This window comes from Hordeum vulgare, chromosome 6H (assembly GCF_904849725.1).
Source record: "Hordeum vulgare subsp. vulgare chromosome 6H, MorexV3_pseudomolecules_assembly, whole genome shotgun sequence".
NCBI classification, from domain to species: Eukaryota; Viridiplantae; Streptophyta; class Magnoliopsida; order Poales; family Poaceae; genus Hordeum; species Hordeum vulgare.
In genome coordinates, this window is record NC_058523.1 from 560,909,466 (window position 1) to 560,936,069 (window position 26,604).

Below are 26,604 nucleotides of genomic sequence, written 5' to 3' on the forward strand. Positions count from 1 at the left end.
GACTCAAAGTCTGTTGAGAGGTACAGAGAGTGATCCATGATTGAATCACTAGCAGCGGTCAAAATTTATCCTTGGTAACTAATGGACTAAGGAATTTTTCTCGATTATGGAGGTGGTTAAAGAGTTCGTCGTAAAGGGTTACGTCGATGCAAGCTTTGACACTAATCCGAATAACTATGAGTAGTGAAACGGATTCGTATAGTAGAGTAGATATTTGGAGTATTTCCGAATAGCACATAGTAGCAGCATCTATAAGATGACATAAAGATTTGTAAAGAACACACGGGTCTGAAAGTTTCAGAACCGTTGACTAAAAACTCTCTCACGAGCAAGACGTGATCAGACCCCATAACTATATGGGTGTTGGATTCGTTGGAATCACATGGTGATGTGAACTAGATTATTGACTCTAGTGCAAGTGGGAGACTGTTGGAAATATGCCCTAGAGGCAATAATAAATTAGTTATTATTATATTTCTTTGTTCATGATAATCGTTTATTATCCATGCTATAATTGTATTGATTGGAAACACAATACTTGTATGGATACATAGACAAAACACTGTCCCTAGTAAGCCTCTAGTTGACTAGCTCGTTGATCAAAGATGGCCAAGGTTTCCTGGCCATAGGCAAGTGTTGTTACTTGATAACGGGATCACATCATTAGGAGAATCATGTGATGGACTAGACCCAAACTAATAGACGTAGCATGTTGATCGTGTCATTTTGTTGCTACTGTTTTCTGCGTGTCAAGTATTTGTTCCTATGACCATGAGATCATATAAACTCACTGACACCGGAGGAATGCTTTGTGTGTATCAAACGTCGCAACGTAACTGGGTGACTATAAAGATGCTCTACAGGTATCTCCGAAGGTGTTCGTTGAGTTAGTATGGATCGAGACTGGGATTTGTCACTCCGTCTAACGGAGAGGTATCTCGGGGCCCACTCGGTAATACAACATCACACACAAGCCTTGCAAGCAATGTGACTTAGTGTAAGTTGCGGGATCTTGTATTACGGAACGAGTAAAGAGACTTGCCGGTAAACGAGATTGAAATAGGTATGCGGATACTGACGATCGAATCTCGGGCAAGTAACATACCGAAGGACAAAGGGAATGACATACGGGATTATATGAATCCTTGGCACTGGGGTTCAAACGGTAAGATCTTCGTAGAATATGTAGGACCCAATATGGGCATCCAGGTCCCGCTATTGGATATTGACCGAGGAGTCTCTCGGGTCATGACCTCATTTGATTACCGGAAGGTTTTCGGAGTTACCGGGAATGTACCGGGAATGACGAATTGGTTCCGGGAGTTCATCGGGGGGGAAACCCACCCCGGGGAAGCCCATAGGCCTTGAGGGTGGCGCACCAGCCCTTAGTGGGCTGGTGGGACAGCCCAAAAGGGCCCTATGCGCCTAGGAAAGAAAATCAAAGAGAAAAGAGAAAAAAAAGAGGAGGTGGGAAGGGAAGGAAGGACTCCCACCCACCAAACCAAGTCCAACTCGGTTTGGGGGGGGAGCCTTCCCCCCTTGGCTCGGTCGACCCCCTTGGGGCTCCTTGAGCCCCAAGGCAAGGTCCCCTCCATCCCACCTATATATACGGAGGTTTTAGGGCTGATTTGAGACGACTTTTCCATGGCAGCCCGACCACATACCTCCACGGTTTTTCCTCTAGATCGCGTTTCTGCGGAGGTCGGGCGGAGCCCTGCTGAGACAAGGTCATCACCAACCTCTGGAGCGCCGTCACGCTGCCGGAGAACTCTTCTACCTCTCCGTCTCTCTTGCTGGATCAAGAAGGCCGAGATCATCATCGAGTTGTACGTGTGCTGAACGCGGAGGTGCCGTCCGTTCGGTACTAGATCGTGGGACTGATCGCGGGATTGTTCGCGGGGCGGATCGAGGGACGTGAGGACGTTCCACTACATCAACCGCGTTCACTAACACTTCTGCTGTACGATCTAAAAGGGTACGTAGATCACTCATCCCCTCTCGTAGATGGACATCACCATAATAGGTCTTCGTGCGCGTAGGAAAATTTGTGTTTCCCATGCGATGTTCCCCAACAGCAGCTACGGTCAGGACATCAAAGGATTCTACATATTTTCCTCAAGACTGGTCACTACCATTTCTTTAAAAAGAACTGACATTGATACTTGAGCATGACTTCAATTCTGTTTAAATATGCGCGATGATGCATTATTTCCTATGAACCGAAAGTGATACCACTATATAACTCGCAGATCCAAAGCTAGTTGTAGTGATGACTATTTTGTATAAATGGGATAATAATCTTTGCTGGAAAAATAAATTGAGCAAAATACGTTGCAATAACATGCACTTTAAACACACAGGTTTGTACGTGGAGATGCTCCGCATACATAAATCTAAGATCAAATGTGTACATGCTATTTCAACTTACACGCCTATGCATGCATTATTGTGTCACCCGCATCGTTACTCTCAACCAAAGGGGGATATCATGATGTTTCTTAATGAATCAACTAGGATTCTTGTCATCAACATTATTAATCTCGACAATCAGTGGATATGCTGATGTTCCTTAATTAATGAAGACAAATGAATGGATTATTATCATCGACCACAAGTAGCGCATATGCCAATGCTTCTTATCAATTAACTGTGAACAAAATACATGCATTATTATATTTGTCATGGCGTAAGCTACGCTAATGGTAGTGCACTCATACATTTATATTTATACACACACATACCTTGAACACAAGATCATCGCCACCAGAAAAACTAAGGTTCACTAAGGTATAGCAGCCTCTTATTCCCTAATAGTTGGCATGCATTTTTTTTATTATTGCATACATTTTCCATTAAATATTTAAGTAGACTAATTACTTGTTTAGGTAGGAGATAATTCTTTCGATTATGACATCTTCCTATGCTTAGAGCATGTTTCTTATCCCATTATCAGTCAATACCATAGAATATTGTGTCACATTATTGTCATATTGTTGTTATTATAAAAACGAAACACCATGCTTGTTTCTCTTTATTACCTATTTATATCTCAATTATTGATGCTTGTTGTTAATTAACAATTTCAAAAGGGAGGAAGGCTAGGGATAGTGCGTGGTAAGGGTAGACATGCCTGGTCCAGTGCCTGAATCATGGCCGGGTCTGATTGGTACTGAACTGAATGCAGCAGTTCAGATCATTCATCAGGAGAGGCCTGATATCAGAATTGCCAGAGTACTGCCTCCACGCGAGCAACCATCCCCAGCGCCACAAGATCAAGAACGCGTTATCATTTACAACGACGTCGGCCCGGTGCCTAATACATGGGTGGTTGTTGCTCCTGCACCATACGTTGGCTAGCTAGCCTTCCTTACATGGCTAGCTTTATCTTTTGTGCCTTTATTATTAAAGGCTAGAATCGATTTAATTAAGTGATCGAGTATCATATCGATCGCCATATGCAATGTAGTCTATGTGGGCTGCCTGAATTATATTGTTTACTCATATATGTATTAGTGTGATGAATCTACCAATATTTCAATGAGTGTACTATTTGACAATGGAACAATGAATTATGTGTTTTATTCTTTTTCAATGAGTGGCCCGCTTTATCTTGTATGCCTCATAATATTAGCTCCATGTCATACTCAAGTGTCAATATGTGTTTTCCGAAATAATTGAAGTCATACTCAAGTATCAACGTCAGTTCTTTTTAAAGAATTGGTAGTGATCATGCTTGTGGAAAATACGTAGAATATCCTCTGACGTCCCGACCACAGCGGCATGGCCCAACCCCTAGTGTGATATCTTGTGTATATCTACATCTCTCTCACTTATGTCTTCAATGAATATATCTCATCGCTTAGTAAGCCTGATGCCCCTCCCCATCAAAAAAAATAGAACACGAAAAGCTAAAGGAAATATGTCATAGAGATCGTAGAACAAAGCATATAGAGATCGACATTCATTTTGTTAGGGAGAAGGTAGCTTTGGGTGAGGTTCGAGTTTTGCATGTCCCTACTTCGGCACAATTTGCACACGCTTCACCAAAGGGCTTCCAACAACAGCCTTCCTCGACATTAGCTCTAGTCTCAACGTCGCCGATGTCGCCCCTGACACCGCGGGAGGTGTTAGAACGTGGACTTGGCCCGTTCCTATACCTGTAGATCTGCCCCCACGTTCCTGTCGCGGTTGCACCCGGTGCCCAATATATACTGCCCTCTGTACTTTGTAGTGTAATCACGGAACAACCAATCAGTTTACACACACTTATAAACACAAGACCAGAAATGATTTTCCATATTTACTATGACATGAAAGAGACTATGAGGCTCAACATACTAATGCTGTTTTGGAGAATATGGAACGTACGTAATGAGCATGAATATGATCTAGTGAAGGGAAAGGGCATTCTGGATGAGCAGAAAGCACGTGGAATCTCTAAGGCACATTCTGCTTGTTTGCTCATGGACTTAAAATTTAAACCACCGGATGATGGTTGGTTGAAGTTATAGCGTCGTGTCGCATGCTAATAACGTCATTAGCACCGTAGCGGTTGAATTTGCAAAATGTATCATTCCCTCCTCAAATGTCCATTATCTGTTGCAGATGCTGCCAATAGTGCAGTGGTGCATCATTATTGGTCTAGATTCAGCAAAGGTGCAATCTTTCTAGATCTGTCTTGTAAGATTGTAATCTGGTGCTACCAATAATTGTGAAGTTGACCTCTTAAGTTGAATAATTGTTGTCATAAATTACTCAACTATATGTAGTTGTGTGATGATCAAAAGAGGATTGTGATGTACGTCTTCCAAATTTCCTTTAGCTTTTCGTGGAGTATTTTTTATGGGCAGAGGCAGCGGGCTTACTAAGTGATGATAGATATCCATTGAGGCCATTGGTGAGAGAGATGTAGTTATAGGTAAGATAGCACCCAAGGGTTTGGGACATGCAGCTACTGTCAGGACATCAAAGGATTCTACATATTTTCCTCAAGACTGGTCACTACCGTTTCTTTAAAAAGAACTGACATTGATACTTGAGTATGACTTCAATTCTTTCTAAATATGCAGAACGATGCATTATTTCCTATGAATAGAAAGTGATACCACTATATATTGGGGCGGAGCTACAGGGTATGCCAGGTATGCCCCGGCATACCCTGAAATTTTGTCAAGTGTACATGTATATATACATGTTTCTATAAAAAAAACACTTACCTAGTTACCTGCAGGACAGCTAGGCTGCGGCTCTGTCGTTTTAACCAAACAAGTACTGGATCGTATGCAGGAAGCCCACCGTAGCCCGTCTCCCCTCCGTCCTGCATATGATTGGAGACTTTTGGCCCATGCACAGCTAGCGATTGGAGACTTTTGACCACCGACGCTAATTATGGATCACGCGACTCAGCCAGGACTGGACTCAGCGACGATTCATCTATCAGCTAGGATCGCGCCGTCGCAGGAGGCAGGACAGGCAGGAAGACCGGCGACCGGCCGCCGGCGAACGTCGCCAAGGACAAGGAGGCAGGACTGGCAGTAGAACGCGCACGTCGCCGAGACGCCGACCGGCACGAGTGACGAGTCGCAGCGCCGCTGCATGTCGTTGCCGCCGCCGCCGCGCAGCTGGCCACGGAGATGGAATCTAATCATCGCCGGTCTCCAGGTTAGAGAAACACTCGACCAACCGCATGCACTATTTCCAATTATTTTAGAAATCTTGATTCCGTGCATATGTGATCAGGGGCATCGCTGGTCTCCACGTTAGAGAAACACTGGATGAAACAGCATGCACTATTTCCAATTGTTTTAGAAATCTTGATTCAGTGCATATGATGATATGAAGAAGATTATGATTGTTATGATGAATAGTATATAATTTTCAGTGCATATCATATGATGATATGAAGAAAATTATGATTGTTATGATGATATGAAGAAAATCTGAAGAAAACTACTGATCGCAATATAAATTTAGTATGTACACAAAGAATGCAATATGCACTAAAGCTACATAATTTTTCTGACAAGAAGCAGGGAGCACTGATTTCATTAGATTAAGAGAAACGCCAAGACGGCCAAGTGACAATTTGCAGGTAAGCACTATTTACAGAAGCTGCAGAATGTGAACTGGAGAACCCACAAGTCATTCTTAATGCAATATCACTTATTTTTGTAATATTTATGCAGTTATGAAGAGAAACGGGGACATTGCATCTCTTTTTTAAAATCATGCAGCAAAGAAGAAGGCAACGATGGATGCTGCTACTTCTAATCATTCCCCTGATCCGGTTGAACTTGTGGTGGAAGAGGAGACTCATGAGAAAGTAATTGAGGAAATTGTAAATCCTATGCCACCGCCACCGCCATCGCCACCGCCACAACCGTCTTCATTGCCACCAGTTTATGACATCAATCGTCTTCCACATGATCCAGGTGAAAGACATCCCATTCTAAGTTATCCTGTTAATGATCAAGATGCAATTCGAAGAGCATATATTATTAAAGCTCCATGCAAACCTTTTGCACATGATTTTCCAAAAAGAAAGATTTCCGGTAAAGATCGCCAATTCAATTATTGTTGGATGTACAATCATGATTGGGTTGAGTATAGTATTAAGAAGGATGCTGCATTTTGCTTTATATGCTACTTGTTCAAGAAGGGTACTGGGTTAGATGCATTTACTGTTGATGGATGGAAGAATTGGAATATAGGAGAGAAAGCACTTCTGAAACATCTGGGTTCTAAGGCACATATTGCAGCTCAAGAGAGATACATCAACTTTAAAAATCCCAGAGTAGCAACTGATTATAATATTCAAAAGTGGAGTGACGAGGATCTTCGTCTTTATAAGAAAAGGTTGACTTATTCACTTAGGTGTATCAAGTTTCTTTTGCATCAAGGGTTGGCGTTTCGTGGACATGATGAAAGTGAACAATCTAGCAACAGAGGGAACTTCATTGAACTTTTGAAGTTTCTTGCTAGAAATAGTGAAGAAGTGAACAAGTATGTGTTGGACAATGCTCCAGGTAATTGTACCTTAACTAGCCCGGACATACAAAAGCAAATTATTCACTGTTGTGCCATAGAAACTAGAAAGAAAATAATTGAAGAACTTGGTGATGAACCATATGCAATTTTAGCTGATGAGTCCAGTGATATATCACATAAAGAACAACTAGCTCTTTGCTTGCGCTATGTTGATAAATTGGGAAGGCCGTGTGAGCATTTTATTGGTGTTGTTCATGTAGATGATACTACCTCTGCATCACTTAAGGATGCAATTGAAGCTTTACTTGTTAGTCATGGCTTGACTATGACTCAAATCCGTGGTCAAGGATATGATGGGGCTAGCAATATGAAAGGAGATATTAAAGGGTTGAAAACATTGATCATGCGAGAATCACCTTCTGCTTATTATATTCATTGTTTTGCTCATCAGCTCCAATTGGTTCTTGTTGCTGTTGCCAAGGGAAATACTGATTGCAAGAGTTTTTTTTATCAAATATCTATATTGTTGAATATTGTTGGAGTTTCTTGTAAGCGTCATGACATGCTTAGAAATGCTAGGCTTGAGAATGTCAAGAAAGCACTTGATTGTGGTGAGATTGAATCTGGAAGTGGATTACATCAAGAGATGAGTTTGCCTAGGCCCGAAGATACTCGATGGGGATCTCATTACAAAACTGTGTGCAGCATCATTACTATGTATGAAGAAATCCATGATGTACTAGCAGATCTTGGGGATGATCCTTCATATAAGGATGATTGGACCAAAATAGATTTTGTGCTTGGAGCATTCGAGACCTTTGAATTTGTTTTCTTTGCACACTTGATGTATATTATTCTTGGATACACAAATGAGTTATCGGAGTGTTTGCAAAGAAGGGAGCAAGATATTCTTAATGCAATATCACTTGTTAATGCGGCAAAGAAAAGAATGCAAGAATTGAGGTCTGATGGTTGGGATAATTTTCTTGAGAGAGTCACTTCATTTTGTGACAAACATGGTGTTGATGTTCCTGCTATGGATGGTGATTATGTTCCTTATGGCAAATCAGCAAGGAAAGCTCGTGCTCGAAAGCAAACCAATGATGACCACTTCAGAAGAGAAGTATATATTGGTGTTATTGATCAAATAAGTCAAGAACTTGATAATAGGTTTGACGAGATTAATATGGAGTTGTTGTCTTGCATGTCAGCCTTCAATCCTTCTAATTTATTTGATTCTTTTGATGCACAGAAGCTACACAGACTAGCTGAGTTCTATCCAAAGGAATTCTCAAATAATAATTTGCTCATGCTTGAATTGCAGCTACGTAATTATATTGATGACATGAGACAGGATGATAGATTCAAAGGTCTAAACAATATTGTTGATCTCTCAGTTAAGCTTGTTCAAACAAAGAGGCACAAAGTGTATGGTTTGGTTTATGAGCTCCTCAAATTGGTATTGCTTCTACCAGTGGCAACAGCAAGTGTTGAAAGGGTATTTTCTGCAATGGTTTTAGTGAAAACAAAGTTACGAAGTAAGATGGGAAATAGTCTTTTGGATGATTGTCTAGTCACTTTTATTGAGCAGGATATTTTCTTTCAAGTTGATGAAGATGATATTATCAAGACATTTATGTCCCTTCGACAGCGTCGAATAAAATAGTCACAAAAATAGCATTGTAAGTCTCTAGTTCACATATATACCGATATTTTAATTATCAGTATGATTTTTGAACTATTTATATTGTATTTAGTGGATGGTTTCAACTTAATTCATGAATTTAAACCTTATCGTGTGTGATTTTTTTTTTTTGACCGGCATACCCTAATCTAAAATCCTAGATTCGCCACTGCTATATAACTCACAGATCCAAAACCAAGTTGTAGTGAAGACTGTTCTGTATAAATGGGATAATAATCTTTGCTGGAAAAAATAATAAATTGAGGAAAATACGTTGCAATAACATGCACTTTAAACACACAGGTTTCTACGTGGAGATGCTCCACATACATACATCTAAGATCAAATGTGTACGTGCTATTTCAACTTACACGCTTATGCATGCATTATTGTGTAATCGGCATTGTTACTCTCAACCAAAGGGGGATATGAGATGATGTTTCTTAATGAATCAACTAAAATGCAAGGATTCTTGTCATCGACATTGTTAATCTCAACAAGCAGTGGATATGCTGATGTTCCTTAATTAATGAAGACAAATGAATGCATTGTTATCATCGACAACAAGTAGAGCATATGCCATGCAAAAAAATCACAGCTCGGCAAACAGGAGAAGCAATCATGCTCCCCGCTCAAGGTGTCTAGCTGTATCGCTAATCATCCGGCGCTACTGCCCAGGACCACTCTAGCTGATTACATGGGCGATGAAGTACAAGTTTGAATCGGCTGAGGTAGTAGATACCTTTAGATACGAGCACGGTAAGCCTCTCGTCAAACCTGATCAGCTCCCTCGTCTAACAACGATGATGCGGAGATTGCATGAGTATTACTTGGAATGCCACAGGAAATCTGGGAAAGATAGTTTGTTGGTGAACATTAAAGAGGAGCACGACTTCATTGGAGTCGACCTGATGCCTGTTGAATATGTGGAATTATTTCAGTTATCCAATTGAAAGGCCCTCGACAAACAACTCCTGACTTGCTATTGTCTGTAAATATTACTTGTGTAATTAAGTCTCTAGCTTAGCTCGTTCATTGCATGTATATATAATTATCCTCACTATATTATGCAGATTGAAGGTCGTCGAATGAAAAGATGGATAAATCTATGACATTGGGTTCATTAGCTCAAATACCGTAAATGAATGGTCGGTACAAAAAAGAGTTAAAGATACGGAGGAAAACTTTCCAAAAGTGTTCCTTCAACATCAAAACAAAAGGGAAATACTCTTTCCTTACAACTTCAAGTGAGTGTTATTGTCTTGTTATGCGTGCGCAGGTTCCACTTTATTCTGTTGTACATTAAGCTTGACGGAGGAGTAGTAACTGTCTTAGACTCGAGACGTAAAGATCCCAAGGATTATACGGACATGACTTCAATGCTCCAGAACTAAGTTCAATCAATACCGGTACCATATCGGCAACTTTCGTTCATTTTCTGATACCAAGTAATCATTTTCTTTGCGTGGCAGGGTTTGGAAAAAGTTTACCGGAATGGTTCCGGGTCTGAAGAACGAGCTGCAATTTACACACACTAAAGTAAGTAGTACTAGCTACTTTCGCGCATCTCTCATTGATTCTAGTTTCAATACCATTATCATCTTTGATTATCAGTTTGATTGAACTCTATTCTCGTAAAGTGTTTGTGGCAGGCCTCCGGGAATAATTTATGTGGATACTACGTTTGCGAGTTCATTCGCAACTCGACCACTGAGCGGGGCGTAACTCTAGAACAATTAGCGGCACGTAAACAATATTCACAATTTTATTTTATTATCATCAATTGTGTTGAGTTTCATTCATATATACGTATGTACCCCCAGATCTGGCAGATGCGGGATGAACTCCTACCACATGATCGCTTACGATAAATTCAAGAGGAATTGGCGGGATTCTTTCTTGACCACATCATAAATAAAAAGGGAGAATACCATACAGAAGTTCAATGGGAGTTTGGCGCTTGATGATGTCAGAGATGTTATATTGTATATGTGTAGTAGCGTCGGATAGATATACGAAAACTTGCTGTTTGACTAAGCACAGAGAAAGAGAGGTCACTTCTCACTATATATGTTCATGATCACGATGTTGTGTACTTAATGGTTTCTTCATTTGCTTACTAGCTAGTGTCGAGTTCTCTCTATATGTAGTAGCTACCGTCGACCAAGTACGGAGAAAGAGAGTGTCACTTCTCTCTATAAGTAGTAGCTAGCTAATACAATATGAAACCCCTAATAAAACTCTCCAAAACCCCGAAACCCCCCTTTCAAAAAAAAACAGCGCTTGCGAGCTGCTGACGCGTGGTTGCCTTTTGGTCCTGGTTGATGTTACCAACCTGTACTAAAGGTCCTCTTGCCCGGGCGCCCTGCAGCGGCCACGTGGAGCTCCTTTGGGCCCGGTTCGTTAGCCAACCGGGACTAAAGGTTTGGGCCTTTAGTCCCGGTTGTTTTGTCCCAGTTTAGAAACCGGGACTAAAGCCTCTGCGAAACCGGGACTGATGGCCCTTTTCCTACTAGTGACAGTCGGGCTTCCTGACGGAGCTGAGGTGGGCCAGATATTAGGCAATGATGTCCGCACAGCACTCGATATATGTGGTGTTGGGAGAAAAAAGGGATGATCAATGATGTGCTGAGCAAATAAAACACACATAACGATTCATGTTTTATAATCATCTTCACTACCTTGACAATGTTTAAACAATGTATCCCCGTTGCAATGCACGGGAAATTTTCCTAGTGAGTTATAATTTTGTCGTGTCAACATGAGAGGGTGCATAAACTCCACATCATCTATTATTGACCCGCTAGTTTGCTTCATGGAGAAAATTATCCTTGCTTCCTCAAACATCTAGATCATGAGAAATACAAAGGATATTGGTATTATCCACCATTACATTGTATGTAGCTGCTAGATGAAACTAAACATCAAAAATTGCAAATTAAGCTATCATTGCAGAGAATGTTATTTAAATAAATGTACCTTGGCCACTGCTTTTGTGATCCGATCAAGCCATTTGTTTGTGTCCATATTTTGATGAAATGGCCGCTGAACCAAAGATTATTACCAAGGGCCAATATACCACCAGTGTGTGCCAGAACATAATACGCGTGCAGGTGAAAAATGCTTTACTGCGACCTTGTCGAACACGTAGCGCTCTTGCAAACCCATTGCCTCTTAGAGGTTCCATATATCCAAACCAAGACATCAGGAACACCAATGCACATATTGCAATTGCCCTCATATGTGCAACATGAGCCAAAATTAAATATTGGCCTAACGCAAAAGCCGCACACAAACTTGTGACCGAACAGAAGGTACAATATGCTGCTATGTTGAAGCGCCGACCACGAATGCGCAAATCAACCATAGCTGTTCCAGCGTACATGAGATCGATGGTTGCCGCAGCGGATAAAAGGAATGCAATTGTGTTGGCCATCATGAATGCGTCAAATATATACCTGCCAGCAAGCTCTGGCATGCCACCATTGTTGTAACCTCCAGGCATAGTGATAGATGCACCAAATGTGACTGTTGCAATTAGCACGGGACCAATAATCAGAGTTTGTGTTGAATTTGTTAGTTTGTCCGATTCATTCACTTCCTCTTGTTTCGTTTTACGTAAGTACTGCACTTTGAGTTTGTCATATCGAAGATGATAACCATACCTAGCTTGGCAGTGTTTTAAAGTAGCACTTATAAAAGTTCCAGAATTCTGCAAATGAGAAGATGAGAGAAAAAAAATATGTTAAGCATAGGGTTCATCTTGACAGCTTTATTCATGTATCAATGGAACACACCTAAAATCAAAGGAAGGAATTGACGATGTATTACCCACATATAGGAATATTCAGTAGGTATCTGACTGCATGTTATGTCTAGAGGACTTTCCCCATTGTTATTTGTCAAATCCAAGCGTACTTTCTTGTTCATCATTAGAAAACAACAGATGTATGAAACACCAAGTTGTATTGCTAAATGTAGCGCCGTGTTTCCATCGTTGTCTCGCATATTCAAAATCCATGCCAGTGACGGAGTACGGCAAGCATTTTCAACAAAATAACCTCTTTTCCATTCAGTGGCAACATGAATGAATGTTTTTCCTTTTGAATCACGCAGACCAGCAATTTCAGGATACTCGGTAATCATAGTCATGACGGTTGAATACAAACCTGATGCGGCAGCAATGTGTATAGGAAATAACCCTTCATTGTCTGGTTGATACAACTGATATGGGTCAGCACGCACCAAGGGTTTTATAGGGACACCTGAACGCCACTTAATGAAAACCCATGGAAATGTACGGCTGAAGGTACAGTAAAATCCACCGCCAACCGCAATAAGTGATGCAGCAATGTGGAGAGGTGTGCTCCCATTTTGGTCTGCTTGCGTCGTTAGGTCTTTCTTCCAGTTCAACAACAGTTCTGTCATCACTGTAAAATGTATTCATTTTGTAAAACTAAGCAGAAAATGGAGAAGGCAAAACAAATAAGGCAACAATATAAATTGTCAAATAAAAACATGAGCTAAAATGTTTCGGAAGTTCTTGCAGCAAAAATAGGAAAATTAAATACTTGGTATTATATAATGTCTAGGACAATGGTTTCGAACTTACAAGAATTTCAACAAGGGCACTAGGTGACAATGATTAATTTTAACATAGTAGTAAACATGCTACACCTTGATATCAAGAGCTAATCCAATACGTCAACATATTTGAGATGACATTGGGGGAGGTGTATTGCAATATATTGCCAGTCAACATATTTGAGATGACATTGGGGGTGGTGTATTAAAATATATTGCCCACGCTCTACTTCGATTTCGAGTTTTTGTTGAACCCGCTGGTGCACAAATTCAATATCATGTCCATTGATCGTAGTAATTTGGCTACATGCATTCTCCTATCTCGGCTAGCTCTTGACATTATGTTGTTGTTCAAGTATGGTGTACTTGGTATCAGCTTGGTATCTCCCCTAATAATAAAGCGCGCAGCGCTTCTGTCGTACGTCGTCGGTCATTTTGCAGAAAAGCCCTCGCAGTTTTAGATAATTAACCCGCAGTCCAATTTTAAGTCACAACGAGCCGTTTTCCGTCATTTTGCAGAAAAGCCCTCACAGTTTTAGATAATCAACCCGCAGTCCATCTTTTAGTCACAGTCGAACCGCTTTTTTTTGCATTGTTCAGAAAACTCCCTGATGTTTCAGGTAATCAACCCGTCCTTCCTATTTGAGTCAGCCGAAACGTTTTTTTTGTTTTAACAAAAAAAAACCTGACTTTTCAGTTAATCAATTCATATTTTATCTAAAACAAAATTATCCATATCTTTTAAACCGTAACTCCGATTTTAACATGTTATATATGAAATTTGATTGAAAAAATGTGTAGAATCGAAAAAGGATATTATTTTAGATGTTGAATACTTCTTAAATATTATTTTTGGTGCAAACTTAATCTGTAGTGCACGGTCCTTTTTTCTCTCTTTTCGGCTACCATACGAATTGCAATAAACATCCATTAAATTAAAACCAAATTGAGAGGAAAGAAAACATCGTTAACCACACATGCACACCTTTGGAAAATTTCGTGGGGAGAAACAACATATTTCTCATCTTATTCCGAGTGACTATACATTCAAACGCCTTTTCGTTGTGTGAGCACTGAGGCCATCGTCGGTAACACAAATGTAATGCCATGTGAAAATATATTGCGTTTAGAGCGTGTGTTATTTTCTCTTCCGTTGCAACGCATGGACTTTTTTGCTAGTATATTAATATATTGCCTTTATCCATGAAAAATATGGTTTATGGAACACAACATGGATCATCAAGGACATGCAGACTCACTATTACAAATCAAGTATGAAATGGTAAGACTGGACTATGAATTGGGGTGACGAGTATATATATATGTATGACACTATGTTAAAAAATAGTTGAGTACTCGTGGATCTACTCTAGAAGAAAATATTAACAAGGTTTCTATTTTCTGGCATATATTTATACTATCTACTACTTATATACTTATAAAAGCACTAATTTGGACAACCCGGATTATTTGAGCCAACCAACTACTTACATCCAATGTCTCACACTGCTCCAATGATATATTTATATATTTCACTTATAAAAGCATTATTTTGATGAATCCAAATGATCCTATAGCCATCCAACTACCTATATTCAATGTCTCACGCTGCTCCCATGTTGTGTCTATCACATCATCAATAATTTGAAAACATGTTAATTGCACTCATAATAATTTGGAAACCACAATAATTGCATTAAACACAATTAATCTTGGAATCAACATCAATTACGGTTAATCTTGGAAATAATAGTGTTGTTAAAGTGGACATGCGTAGCAAATACACGATTACTAGTTTTAAAACAATTGAAGAGTAACAACTAAAATCTAAGTGTACTTTCTGTTTGATTGTTTGAATTTGAATACTATATTGGGATTTAAGTTTGTAGAGAAAGAATTATGGTATACATACATAGAAAAATTGATGGCATGGCATTTGGGGTGGTGTCAACGCTGCCATCCCAGTGATACTTGTTGCTGCTTTTGTAGTTGATTATACTAAATCTCCTAAAAACTTTTGCTAGCGGTGCTATTTAGTTTTTGAGATAGCTAATAACTAGTGCATAGTGGTCATGCTATTTAGTTTTTAATGACTTTTCTCAAGTCTTTTTCATGGTTAGAGGCTCCATTTGCATATCTAATTTGGAGGTCTAGGCACAGAGCCTCACATCGTCGGTGTGATGCTCGGATGGCTGTGTTGTTGTTATATTGGATGTCCTCGAATGGCTATGTTTTGTTTTCTCTCTATAAAGAAGAGTTTTAGTGCCGGCTAACCACTTTATCAAATGGGCACTAGTAGAAAACACGGCTTTGGTCCTGGCCTGATAAGAGCATTAGTCCTGGTCGACTTACGAACCGGGACTAATGCATGCATCAGTCCCGGTTCTTCTAGGATCTTTAGTCCCGGTTCGTGTCACAAACCGGGGCTAAAGGGACTGGCTCCTGGCGCAACCCCTTTAGTCCCGGTTCGTGTCTCGAACCGGGGCTAAATGGCTATCTTCAGTCCCGGTTCTAGACACCAAACGAGACTAAAATATTGCCTATATATATGCTCGTCCCTGCCCGCTCACTACTCTCATTTTTGGCCGGCCAGCCTGTGGAGGTCTGTGCTACTCTAGTTCTCACCTCCTATGCACATGAGGTGTTTGATGAAATGCTCAAGCCACACTTAAGCTTTCTTTCCTCTCCAAGCTCGACCTTCAAGCTTCATTTCCCCCAAGATTTGTCTAGGTTTGGCGGTGCACCAACTATCCAAGTGTTCTAAAAAGGTTAGCAACTTCGTCTCCTCATCTCTCACTACTAGTTTAGCTCATTTCAAATGCTCTAGAAGTAGTGTGGTTTGTGGGATTCAGTGGAGGAGTGTATGTGTGAGTTTATTTGATTTAGATGCACAATTTGATCTGTATGTTGTTTATATACTTAATCATATAATGCATGCATATGAACCAGCAATGTATGTACGTTGACCGACGCACCTCCGACTACATTGACGGCCTGGATAATTTTCTCGAAGTGGCTGAGGCATATAAGCAGAATGGTTTTATGTATTGTCCATGTATTGTCTGTGGAAATACAAAGGATTACTCTTCCTCGAAAACCCTTCACTTGCACCTGCTTGAGAAGGGTTTCGTGCCACATTATAATTTTTGGACCAAGCACGGAGAAAGAGGGGTTATGATGGAAGATAATGAAGAAGAAGAGGATGATGAGAACTATCTGGATCCTATGTTCCCTGAATATGGTGATACTGCAACACGGGAAGCTGAAGATCAAGAGGCACCAGATGTGCCCGCTGCTGATGATCTTCGCTGGGTCATTGTTGATGCAGAGAGAGAATGCGTAAGTGAAAGGGAGAAGTTGAAGTTCGATCGCGTGTTAGAGGATCACAAAAAAGGGTTGTACCCAAATTGCGAAGATGGCAACACAAAGCTCAGTACCACACTTGATGTAATGAAAGGCAGAGAACGGTATATCTAACAAGGGATTTTGGAAGCTACTGAAAATAATGAAGAACAAGCTTCCAAAGGATAACGAATTGTCGGACAGTACGTACGAAGCAAAGAAGGTTCTCTGCCCTCTAGGATTAGAGGTGCAGAAGATACATGCATGCCCTAATGACTGCATCCTCTACTGCGGCGAGGAGCACGAGAATTTTTGTCCTGATTGTTTAGTCCCGGTTAGTCCCTTTGAAACCGGGGCTAATGGTATGTTTTCCACTATTGGGTTCACCCGACCGCAACGTCTTTGTTATGTAACTACTCGTTTCAGAGTGAGAACATTGTAATTACTATATAGTTCAGTCTAGAAGAACGTATTAAGGAAATTCCATATTTGTTTCAGCATATAAAAATTGCAAATTGAGCACTAAGGTATCCATGTATCAACTAAATTGCATGTAGAAGTACTTCCTGTCATAAATTTCAAAGGTATGTATGGCCATTTATAATTGAGCACTAAGTCGACATACTTTCTGTCATAAAGTGAGCACTAGTGAATACATGTATATGTGTGTATATAGAAGATCCATGTGGAACTTACCTTCTCCTCGGAGAACGGCAGCATGAAGTGCATTTTGACCATTTGGACCGGAGTAGGACAGCATCCCGGTGGTGCTCTTTGCATAGAGCGTCTCTGCAATTGTCTTATCTTCAAACAAGACTGCAAGGTATAGAGGCGACGCACCATCTCTGGGGATGTTGGCCAATTCCGGGTCCTCCTCCATTAGTTGCTTGACTATGCCATTGTTCTGGATGCGGACAGCCTCGTGTAGAGCCGTCTCACCAAGTTTGTTTTCCATTTCAAGCAATTCCTTGGTTCTGCCAACACTTTTGGCAAAACCTATGAGACGATAGATCATATGGGGGTTCCCGGCCCGTACCGCGCAATGTAGTGGTGTGTCTCTATTGTTGTTCCGCACAAATAGGAGGTCCTTGGCATTGCCGAAAATGAAGTCGGCGCACTTCAAGAAGTTAGCACTGTCACCGTAGGAGGCCCCCACATGGAGTGCGGTGTCCTCCTCAACGGTGACCCCCTCGATGAGCGACGGCTCCCTAAGACAGGCTTCTTCCAGACCTTTCCTGGAACCAGAGCATGCCAACGCTAGCAGCATGGGATTCATGGCGGCCCGAAGACGCACCGCCGTGGAGGCCTGCTGGTTGCTTGGGTTCATTGTCGCTATGGTGACGAATCTGTGCTTGATCCTTCAACTGGTCACAGCTCTTGGTACCATCAAGCTTGGTGTGCCTGTGTGTATATGTAGCCCCTTGCCAACTCTGGTTACGCTCTCCTTAATTTGGCTTAGTCCACTGAATAATCATTGATGCAGACGCAACAACCACAAAAAACTGACTTTAGCCACTAACCACTTTGACTACTAAATCTTCTAATTATTGGTAATTGTATATACTTACATAACGAAAGATGACAAAATTGGAAAGCTACAAAGGAGAAGAAAGGTACCAAAGACTGCACTACAGCTATCCAAAGAGCGCGTGTGTACATAGACGACCATAATCGTTAGTCAAGCTAATATAAACAAAAGGTTCAGCAAAAATATTAAACCAGAAACGTTAAAACTGCACGTGTAACATTATTGGTATGCATGTCCAGTCACATAACACAACGTAAGATGCATGTCACCAAACGACCGGATGGTATTATCTTAGGACGATAATTGTACACATGCAGGTTACCAGGAAGCGAGTTGGTTTGTCCATGGTGGCAGGGCTGGAAAAGGTGCCAACACTATTAACATATGTTTCGAATTATCAATTGTTGGAATGTCAATTTTGGAATTGATCAGCAATTGGAGTATTTTTCTTATCAGAAAGGCAAATTTTATTAAGCTTGGGAAAAACCGAAAACCGGTGTATATGAAAGATTATTCGCAAAAGCCAAAAAGGAATCGCCAACTGCTTTACGAGCCATGTCCTCTCTTGCAAGAAACAGAACATCTAGAACGACAAAGGAGGAGTCCTGGAAATTGTGAGTATCTTTGCTCCTTCCACACATTCAATAATACATGCATGATGGTGTCCAGCCACCACACATCTAGTTTGTATATGTTCATATTCCACAATAATCCCCAAGCTTAAAGTATTTGTGGGTACTAGCAAAATGCCCGTGCGTTGCAACGGGTGAAAATAATCTAATATGTACTCACTAACATGAAAATAGTTGTCAAAATAACCTAATTTTATAGAAAACAAAACAACCCATTTTCTTAACCCGTTGAACACATGGCAAGCGTAAAAAAGCATTTCACTGAATAACCAATTGATCACTTCATATCCTTGTTGTTACGGCTAATTACAGCAATACCTTTGGTCACCATTTAGAAACAAAGACCAAAACAAATTTTTCAATGAGAGAAAAACTTCTTAAATGTTAACAGTACAATCCACAAAATAGTTTAATGGCTATAAGAGTAGGTGCACAAACAAAAGAGTTGCAACATCGAAACCAAGCATAACATATGCATTCCAACTTTTCAAGTAGAATTTTTGTGGCGTTAGTACCTCGTTCTTGACAGGCTTGGCCATCTTGCCGAACTACTTGCACATTAGAGGCTTGAGCTGCAGCTTGGTAGGGGTGTCCTGCTTGGTCTTGCTCGTGGACAGGACACCATCCTTGTCCTCTCCCGCTGATGGATGGACCGTCATGGTCTTGCTGTTCACTAAGCCTGAAAAACCACATCAGACCACGACAAGTTAGTGCTTTGCAGAGGAAATTGTAAATAACTTAGGGCCAGCCAAGAATAATGCAAGTAAAAAGAGCTATGGAACTGAGAACTCGTAGGAGCGGACATTGTAGAGGTTATTAGGCTCCTTGCGGAACTGGACCTTGGCGTTGCTGTTGCCAAACTGCTAGATCAATAGAAATTGTTCTTCTTCACAAGCTCCCAGACCAGAGATCCTAGAACGGTAGTCATTTGCCTTGGCCTATATCAACAAAAACAACAAACGACCGTCGGATCTACAGCTAGCAAGCATCAGCACGAGACTGGTATCCTGCAATATTAAGGCGACATTTCACCATTTGAAGGGAAAAATGGATGCTGATGGCAAATTGATATATGGGTAAAAAACATGAAAAGCAGAAGCAACAGTGAAGCTTTACCTTTTGATCAACTATGAACAAGCACAAATAGATCTTATTGATAAGAGGAACATAGTAATGAACAAAAGTGGGCAGTTTTAGCACACGGTGTGATCTAGACCAGGCTGATTCGCCAAGACGAAACCACAAAGGAATTTCAAATTCCATTCGATCATGCTAACGCTTTGACCGAAGATGGCGTTATAATGGAGGAAATCATGAACCGAGGAGCCTAAAAGTAGCACAAGTTTGACGGTGATACGATGGCAAATCTAAGCAAACAACGATGCAAACTCTGAGAAAGGGATCCATTGCTTATCAGGGATGAAGGTGCCGCAGCGCAGCCTTGCTCTGCTCCGGTGCTTAGGGGTGGTGATGGTTGTGGAAGGATGAAATAGATCAGAGCTTGGCGATTGGTAAATGAAGAGCTGACTACGTGAACCTGTATACACCTTGGGCAAAAGACGCTCGTATGCTCATGTTAATTAATCACCTAAATTCACTTGAACATGATGGATACTCTCTTGATTCATGTGCTCTGAGATGGATGGACCGGATCCATGGCTTCACTTGAGCACATCTGGCATTGTGTGTGGGTCGCTCAACTCTGCCATCTGAAGAATCTGCTCCAGCACCTTGCGGGCCTTAGCACTCCGTCGCTCGATCTCATGCCAATGGATGGTCTGGGTGTCGACATCGGCAACAGCAACACACGGCGGTTGGAATCGACCGGCTATGGGATTTCACAACGAGGGCGACACTGGCCACCTCCTGCAGCCAGCCAACAACAGAGAAACAGCTCACGCTGCGTGCGCCGGTGCAGCAAAGGGCCCTCGCGATCCCTCCCCTCGTCCGCATGCATCGACCTGAGCCTCCATTGACTGCCACTGCATCCGCGTCGACTGCAGGCGAGGGCGCGCGTCCGACGTATACGGCCCTGCCTCCCCTCCTTATCCTCCTCACCCCCGGGCAGTGTGCTAGTCGCCGATGTCGTTGTCCTGCTCCCGATCTGATCGGGAGCGCCACCGCTCGATCTGCAGGCCTCTTGAATGAAACATTTTCGGGAGCGTCACCGCTCGATCTGCAAGGGAGGGGAAGGCGCACGGCGGAGGGGCGTTGGCGGCGCCGCGACGGGTGCCGGCTGTAGTAGGCGGGGGCGGCACGCGGCATGGGCCGGCTGCGGCGAGACCCGGCAGGGGACGACTGCGGCGGCGCGTGGCGGGGGACGGGGAATACGGCGGGGGCCGGTGGCGCGCGACAGGTGGAGATTCGCCGGAGGTGGAGATGCAAGGCAAGGTCACCATGCGGATTTTTTTTCTTTTCTTTTGCCCGTAATGATTCGGTTGACTTATAAGAGGATTGCGGGTTGAATACCAAGAAACACAAGGACTTTTTGGTAAAATAGCCAACAACGTACGACATAACCCATCGGTGCTTTATTATTAAGGAGAGATGAAGAGCCAACTCGACACAATGCCCCAACCTCCCAAACGAAAATACCACATCGAAGGTGTTCATTGCTTTTTTTTTGGATGAACTATGTTTTTATTTTTTGTTTGAAACTATGTTAATTAGGCCACATGCCTTCATGGGGTCATCCCCTGATTGTAACCCGGTAAACATCTTACATGATGGCTCAAATTTTGTCTCCTGGATGAAGGACCACAAACCCGGTAAACATCTTACATCTCCTGATGACAAATTGCTCCCTCCGGCGTCTCGAAAGGACTCCGTATCAGGCCTCCCAATGAAGAACAGGAGGTGATGGCGGTTCCGTATCATGAAACGTGATGATTCTTTTTCTCTGCAAAACAGAATCTATATGACGGAATGTAGGGCAAACGGAACCACGAGGGGCCCAGAAGGCAGCAGGGCGTGCCCTGATGGGGTAGGAGTGCCCTGCTGTCTTGCGGACAGTTGGTGGCCCCCTCTCGCAAGTGTTGACTCCAATAATTTGTATTTACTTAATAAAAAATCCTCGCCAAGTTTCGTTCAATTCCGAAAACTTTTATTTCTATATTAAAACAACACCATGGTATTTATACTGAAAACATCGTCAGTCCGGGTTAGTTTATTCAAATCATGCAAATTAGAGTCCAAAACAAGAGCAAAAGTGTTTAAAAAAAGATACATTAGAGACGCATCAGTTTTCTTCAGGACATCACATAGGGTTTCTTAACGCTTCCTAACAGAATCAAACAGCGTTTCTTAACGCTTCCTGCTGTGCGATCTACAAGGGTAACCATGATAGGTCTTCGTGCGCGTAGGAGAATTTTTGTTTCCCATGCGACGTTCCTCAACGAAATCAAACAGCGGTTACCTGGAGTGCAGAAGGTTGAGGCGACGGAGATCAGGGAGGCGGCGCCCTTCGGAGGGGCAGATGCGTTCGGTAGATGACGGCCGCCACATCATAGGAGTAGAGAAAATATTGAAATGTTAGGAAAGGCATGAATCGATGTGTTAGGAAAGTTAAGATTTGAAATTGATTACAAGAAAACTGGATTTTTTGGCAACGTGTTATCGGTTCCTGCATGTTTGTAACGTGGCTACTCAGGAAATTTGAAAAGGTTAGAATTTTTTTATTGAAAGGGTGAAAACCAATATGAATGAAAGGGGGTGTAAGGTGGAGCGAAAAAACGAGAATAAATTAAATCAAACAAAATTTGTACTCCCTCCGTCACAGTTTAGAAGGCATGCACGTGTATCTAGATCGTTAATTTGACTTATATAAAATATATTGTTTAACATAAAAACTATATCATTAGAAAATAGAACATCTAAAGTTTCTATTGATACTTTTTTTGTTATATATATGCCTTTCATTAAATTGATCAAATTGACAACCTAGATACATGTGCCGGACTTGTAAACTGAGACGAAGAGAGTGCTTGTTAAGTTTCTTAAAATTTGATATTCATTTCCTGAAAACATACTATTTGTTTCCTAAAACAAATTGCATTAATTGGAAAGATCAGCTGATTCAGATAAGTTAGGAAAGTTAGATATGTGATCTTCCTTGGCTGCCAACTCCCCCTTTAGCTTCTCTCTTGGCCTCTACTCCTCACCCACCTCCTCCTTCCCATCGTCGACGACCGTGGGAACCAAACGGCGGTAACATAGAGTGCGGGAGGTTGAGGCGACAGAGATCAAGGAGGTGGTACCCTTCAGAGGGGAAGATTCGTTTGGTACACAAGCCGCCCCATTGTAGAAGTAGAGAGAAGATTAGATTGTTAGGAAAGGCGAGAACCGATACGTTAGGAATGTTAAGATTTGAAATTGATTATAAGAAAATCAGATTTTATTATTTGATCATGTGTTACCGGTTCCTGCATGTTTGTAATGTGGCTAGTTAGGAAAGTTGAAAGGGTAAAACTAATATGAAAGGGGGATGGTGGAAGGTGAAGTGAAACAAATCAGACAAAATAAAATCAAACAAAATCTTTACTTGTTAAGTTTCTTAAAATCCGTTATTTATTTCCTAAAAATATACTATTTGTTTTCTAAAACAAATTGCATTAATTAGAGAGATTGGTTGATTCAGATAAGCTAGGAAAGTTATATATGTGATCTTTTATATGTTAGGAAAGTATTGAATTGAAAGGAAGGAGTGAAACGAAAATTAAACCGATGGACAAAAAAACAGTGGGAGAGGGTGGTGGGAGGTGGGCTGAAATAAAACAAAACGAAAATAAACTTGTGTACGAAAAAAATCCATGTATTAGGCTATCAAACCTACCATCATGATCGCAGACTTCACCTTTAAAAGTAGAGATAGAGGTAGCTATCATGTGAGCATACAAAACTGAGTGTTGTACCAACTTTTTCGCACCGTTATTACTAGATATAATTTGGTCATACAAACCTTTTACCCTGGTTCTACCTATGCAAAAGAAATTTTCGGACAGATTACGGTGCCAATCTTAATACCACATTTGCAAGGATATTTTTGCTTACAGATTCCGGCGACTGTAGCTTGCATGCTGGCCGTGAAAATGCCAGAAGATTATGCTTGCACAGTACTCGTCCTAGATATGTTCATTTGTCGGGAGGCTCTTCTGTTGGTGCTGAACAAGGTATGACATCAAAGCAGAGCATACGGGTACATGAACATGTACTTATTTATTTTACGCTCGTTCGTTGGTGGACTCCATAGACGTGTGAGAATGGAGGCAATGAAAACCTGCTACAGGATCTGATCAAGATATCAGTCCAAACACTTACTAACTAGGAGTATTGGCTATTTGCCAATTATGTTGGAAAAACACATAGCCCATGGGACGCAGACAAGATTCTCCATTTGGTAATTAATTAGGACCATGCATATATGGTTTGGTTGTTCCAATATATTGTCAATGGCCATTGCTGAAGAATGAACTTGTTCCATGTGTTTTCGCTCACAGGTTGGCAGCTGCTAATTGCACTCGGGCAGATCGTCTGGATCGCATTTGATTATCTATCTGCATTTTCCTTTGTTTGATGATTGAATAAATAAAAAAGGGCTGAGCTCTGTTTTGATGTTGCTTTGAAAAGAAAATACTCTGTTTTCGCAGGAGGGAGAAACGGGCGGGAAGAGTCCACCAGTTTTCAAAAGGGAAATAGAGATGGCTGGTGGACCTGCCGATGGAGACGATTTGCTCTGTTTAGTTGGCACATCACTTTCAACTTCCCTCCCACTTAGGCTACCCTTGTACCTGTACGGTTAATCCTCCTTCCAAGGGGACTGCATCTTGTTGGTCTTGAATGGGTGGGTATTTTGCTAATCTTGTTCATCTTCCCATGATCACATAAGTCCGACAACTCGCTAATACTACTGCTGCTGCTGTCCGAATCTCTTGCAAATTAGTCACTTCTTTTTCCCATGATCAACTTTGTTTCTTGTGTTCCTTTTCACGACAAAGACCCAAAAACTAATATCAATCATGACATAGGTTGTTGCAGGTTTGCAACACTTGGAGCATTGAAAATTTCACACAACACCCAGAAACTGTCAATATGTGTATTTTGGCCCAAAAACAGGCTACAACATCATACTCATATGGAACCGAGTATACACCCATAAAATCGTGTATTTTGCTACCAGAGTGTTTGGTTAGGAGATTCTTATTTTGATTGTCATCCTTGTTTACTTGAAGTTTTCCTCTGGTTCCCCCTAAACTCCCTCATGGTGACCAAACTCAACTCAACTCCCTTTGGTGGCGGGGTGGGCTTTCCTTCCAAAATTCATTTCTCCATCGTTTTCATGTGGGATTATTTTGGTTTGTGTTTGTGCGTGGGGGGCAGTAAGTTTTCGCATGTCAAGCATATTTTCAATGGTCTTCAATGTTTCCTTAAATTTTCTTTTATTGATTTCTTTTATATTTTATCCTTTCATATTTTTCTTGCTTTATTTTTAGTTCATAAATGATTTTTTTTATAAATACATGAATATATTTTTAAATGCATAAATTTTTCAAAACAAGTACATGAATAGTTTTGAAAGGTATGACTTCTTAAAATATTATATGACTTTTATAAAATACCATAAGTTTCTAAAATTGTTCTGTATTTTGAAAAAACATGTGAACACCTTTAGAACTAAATAAATATTTTTCAAGATTGATGAATACTTTTCTGAAATTGTATAAATATGATCCATAACATGTGAACACATTTTTAAATATGCTCCAGCAGTTTTAATAACACACATATTTTTGCTAAATTATTATATAATTTTAATTGAAACATATGTGTCAGTGTGCCATTATCCCTGGCTATGGGCTCAATGTACGAATGCTGTTTTGGAGAATATGGTATGTATGAATCAGATTATTCATGGGAAGGCTGCACCACCTATTGATGTATCCAGAATGTTTCTTTGCATGTGTGTTTCCTCGATTCTTAACATCTCACAAAACAATGAATATTATCTAGTGAAGGGAAAGGGCATTCTGGATGTGCAGAAAGCACCTGGACTCTCTATGGCACATTCTGCTCGTTTACTCACGGACTTAAAATAGAAACCATCGGATGATGGTTGGTTGATGTTATAGCGCCGTGTAGCATGCTAATAACGTCATTAGCACCGTAGCGGTTGAATTTGATAAATGTATCGTTACCTCCTCAAATGTCCATTATCTGTTTCGGATGCTTCCAGTAGTGCAATGGTGCATCATTATTGGACTAAATTTTTCAGCAAAGGTGCAATCTTTCTAGATCTGTCTTGTAAGACTGTAATCTGGTGCTACCAATAATTGTGAAGTTGACCTCTTAAGTTGAACACCTTGCGTCTATGACGAAGATCACCTTGTTACGCATGTGCAGTTTATACGCTGTTTTTTTATGGGCCGGGCCAAATATTTTCTCCCCGATAGTATCGTTTTGGAAATTTCCAGCTAATTTTATCCTGGTTTTTCTGTGAGCAGTCCAGTTTGGGTAAGCTTTCAGCCCGGGGTTTTTTTTCTTGTATTTTTTGGCCTGCTTTAGTGCTTTACTACGTTTCTGTTTGTGTTTTCCCGTCTTTGTTGTTCTCCACTTTTCTTTATGGCGGCTGCTAGGGATAAGGGCATGTATAATGGTGTTATCTTAGGAGTGTCACATAGGATAAATGATGAGTTGGAGGAGAGAGAACTCGAAAAAAAGGCTTTGCCTTCTCTTATTTAAGAGAAGACAAGAGGTGTTGCAACGATAAGAGAGGTTCAGTATCTATCTTAATTACCTCCTCCTCTGCTTTGTTTAGACTGGTCTTGAGTATCTCCTTGTCACTCTGCAGGGCT

At 41.1% G+C, this 26,604-nt stretch overlaps 1 protein-coding gene across 1 annotated transcript; it reads right to left on the reverse strand.

Moving 5' to 3' along the window:
* Window positions 1-11,658: 11,658 nt before the first annotated feature.
* On the reverse strand, window positions 11,659-17,926 carry LOC123405923 (ankyrin repeat-containing protein At5g02620-like). The gene is made up of 3 exons (XM_045099437.1): window positions 17,294-17,926; window positions 12,503-13,101; window positions 11,659-12,383 (listed from the first exon to the last, which is right to left on the reverse strand). Exons 1-3 carry the CDS (start codon window positions 17,922-17,924, stop codon window positions 11,676-11,678), a joined length of 1,938 nt encoding a protein of 645 aa, XP_044955372.1. The 5' UTR covers window positions 17,925-17,926; the 3' UTR covers window positions 11,659-11,675.
* Window positions 17,927-26,604: the final 8,678 nt, after the last annotated feature.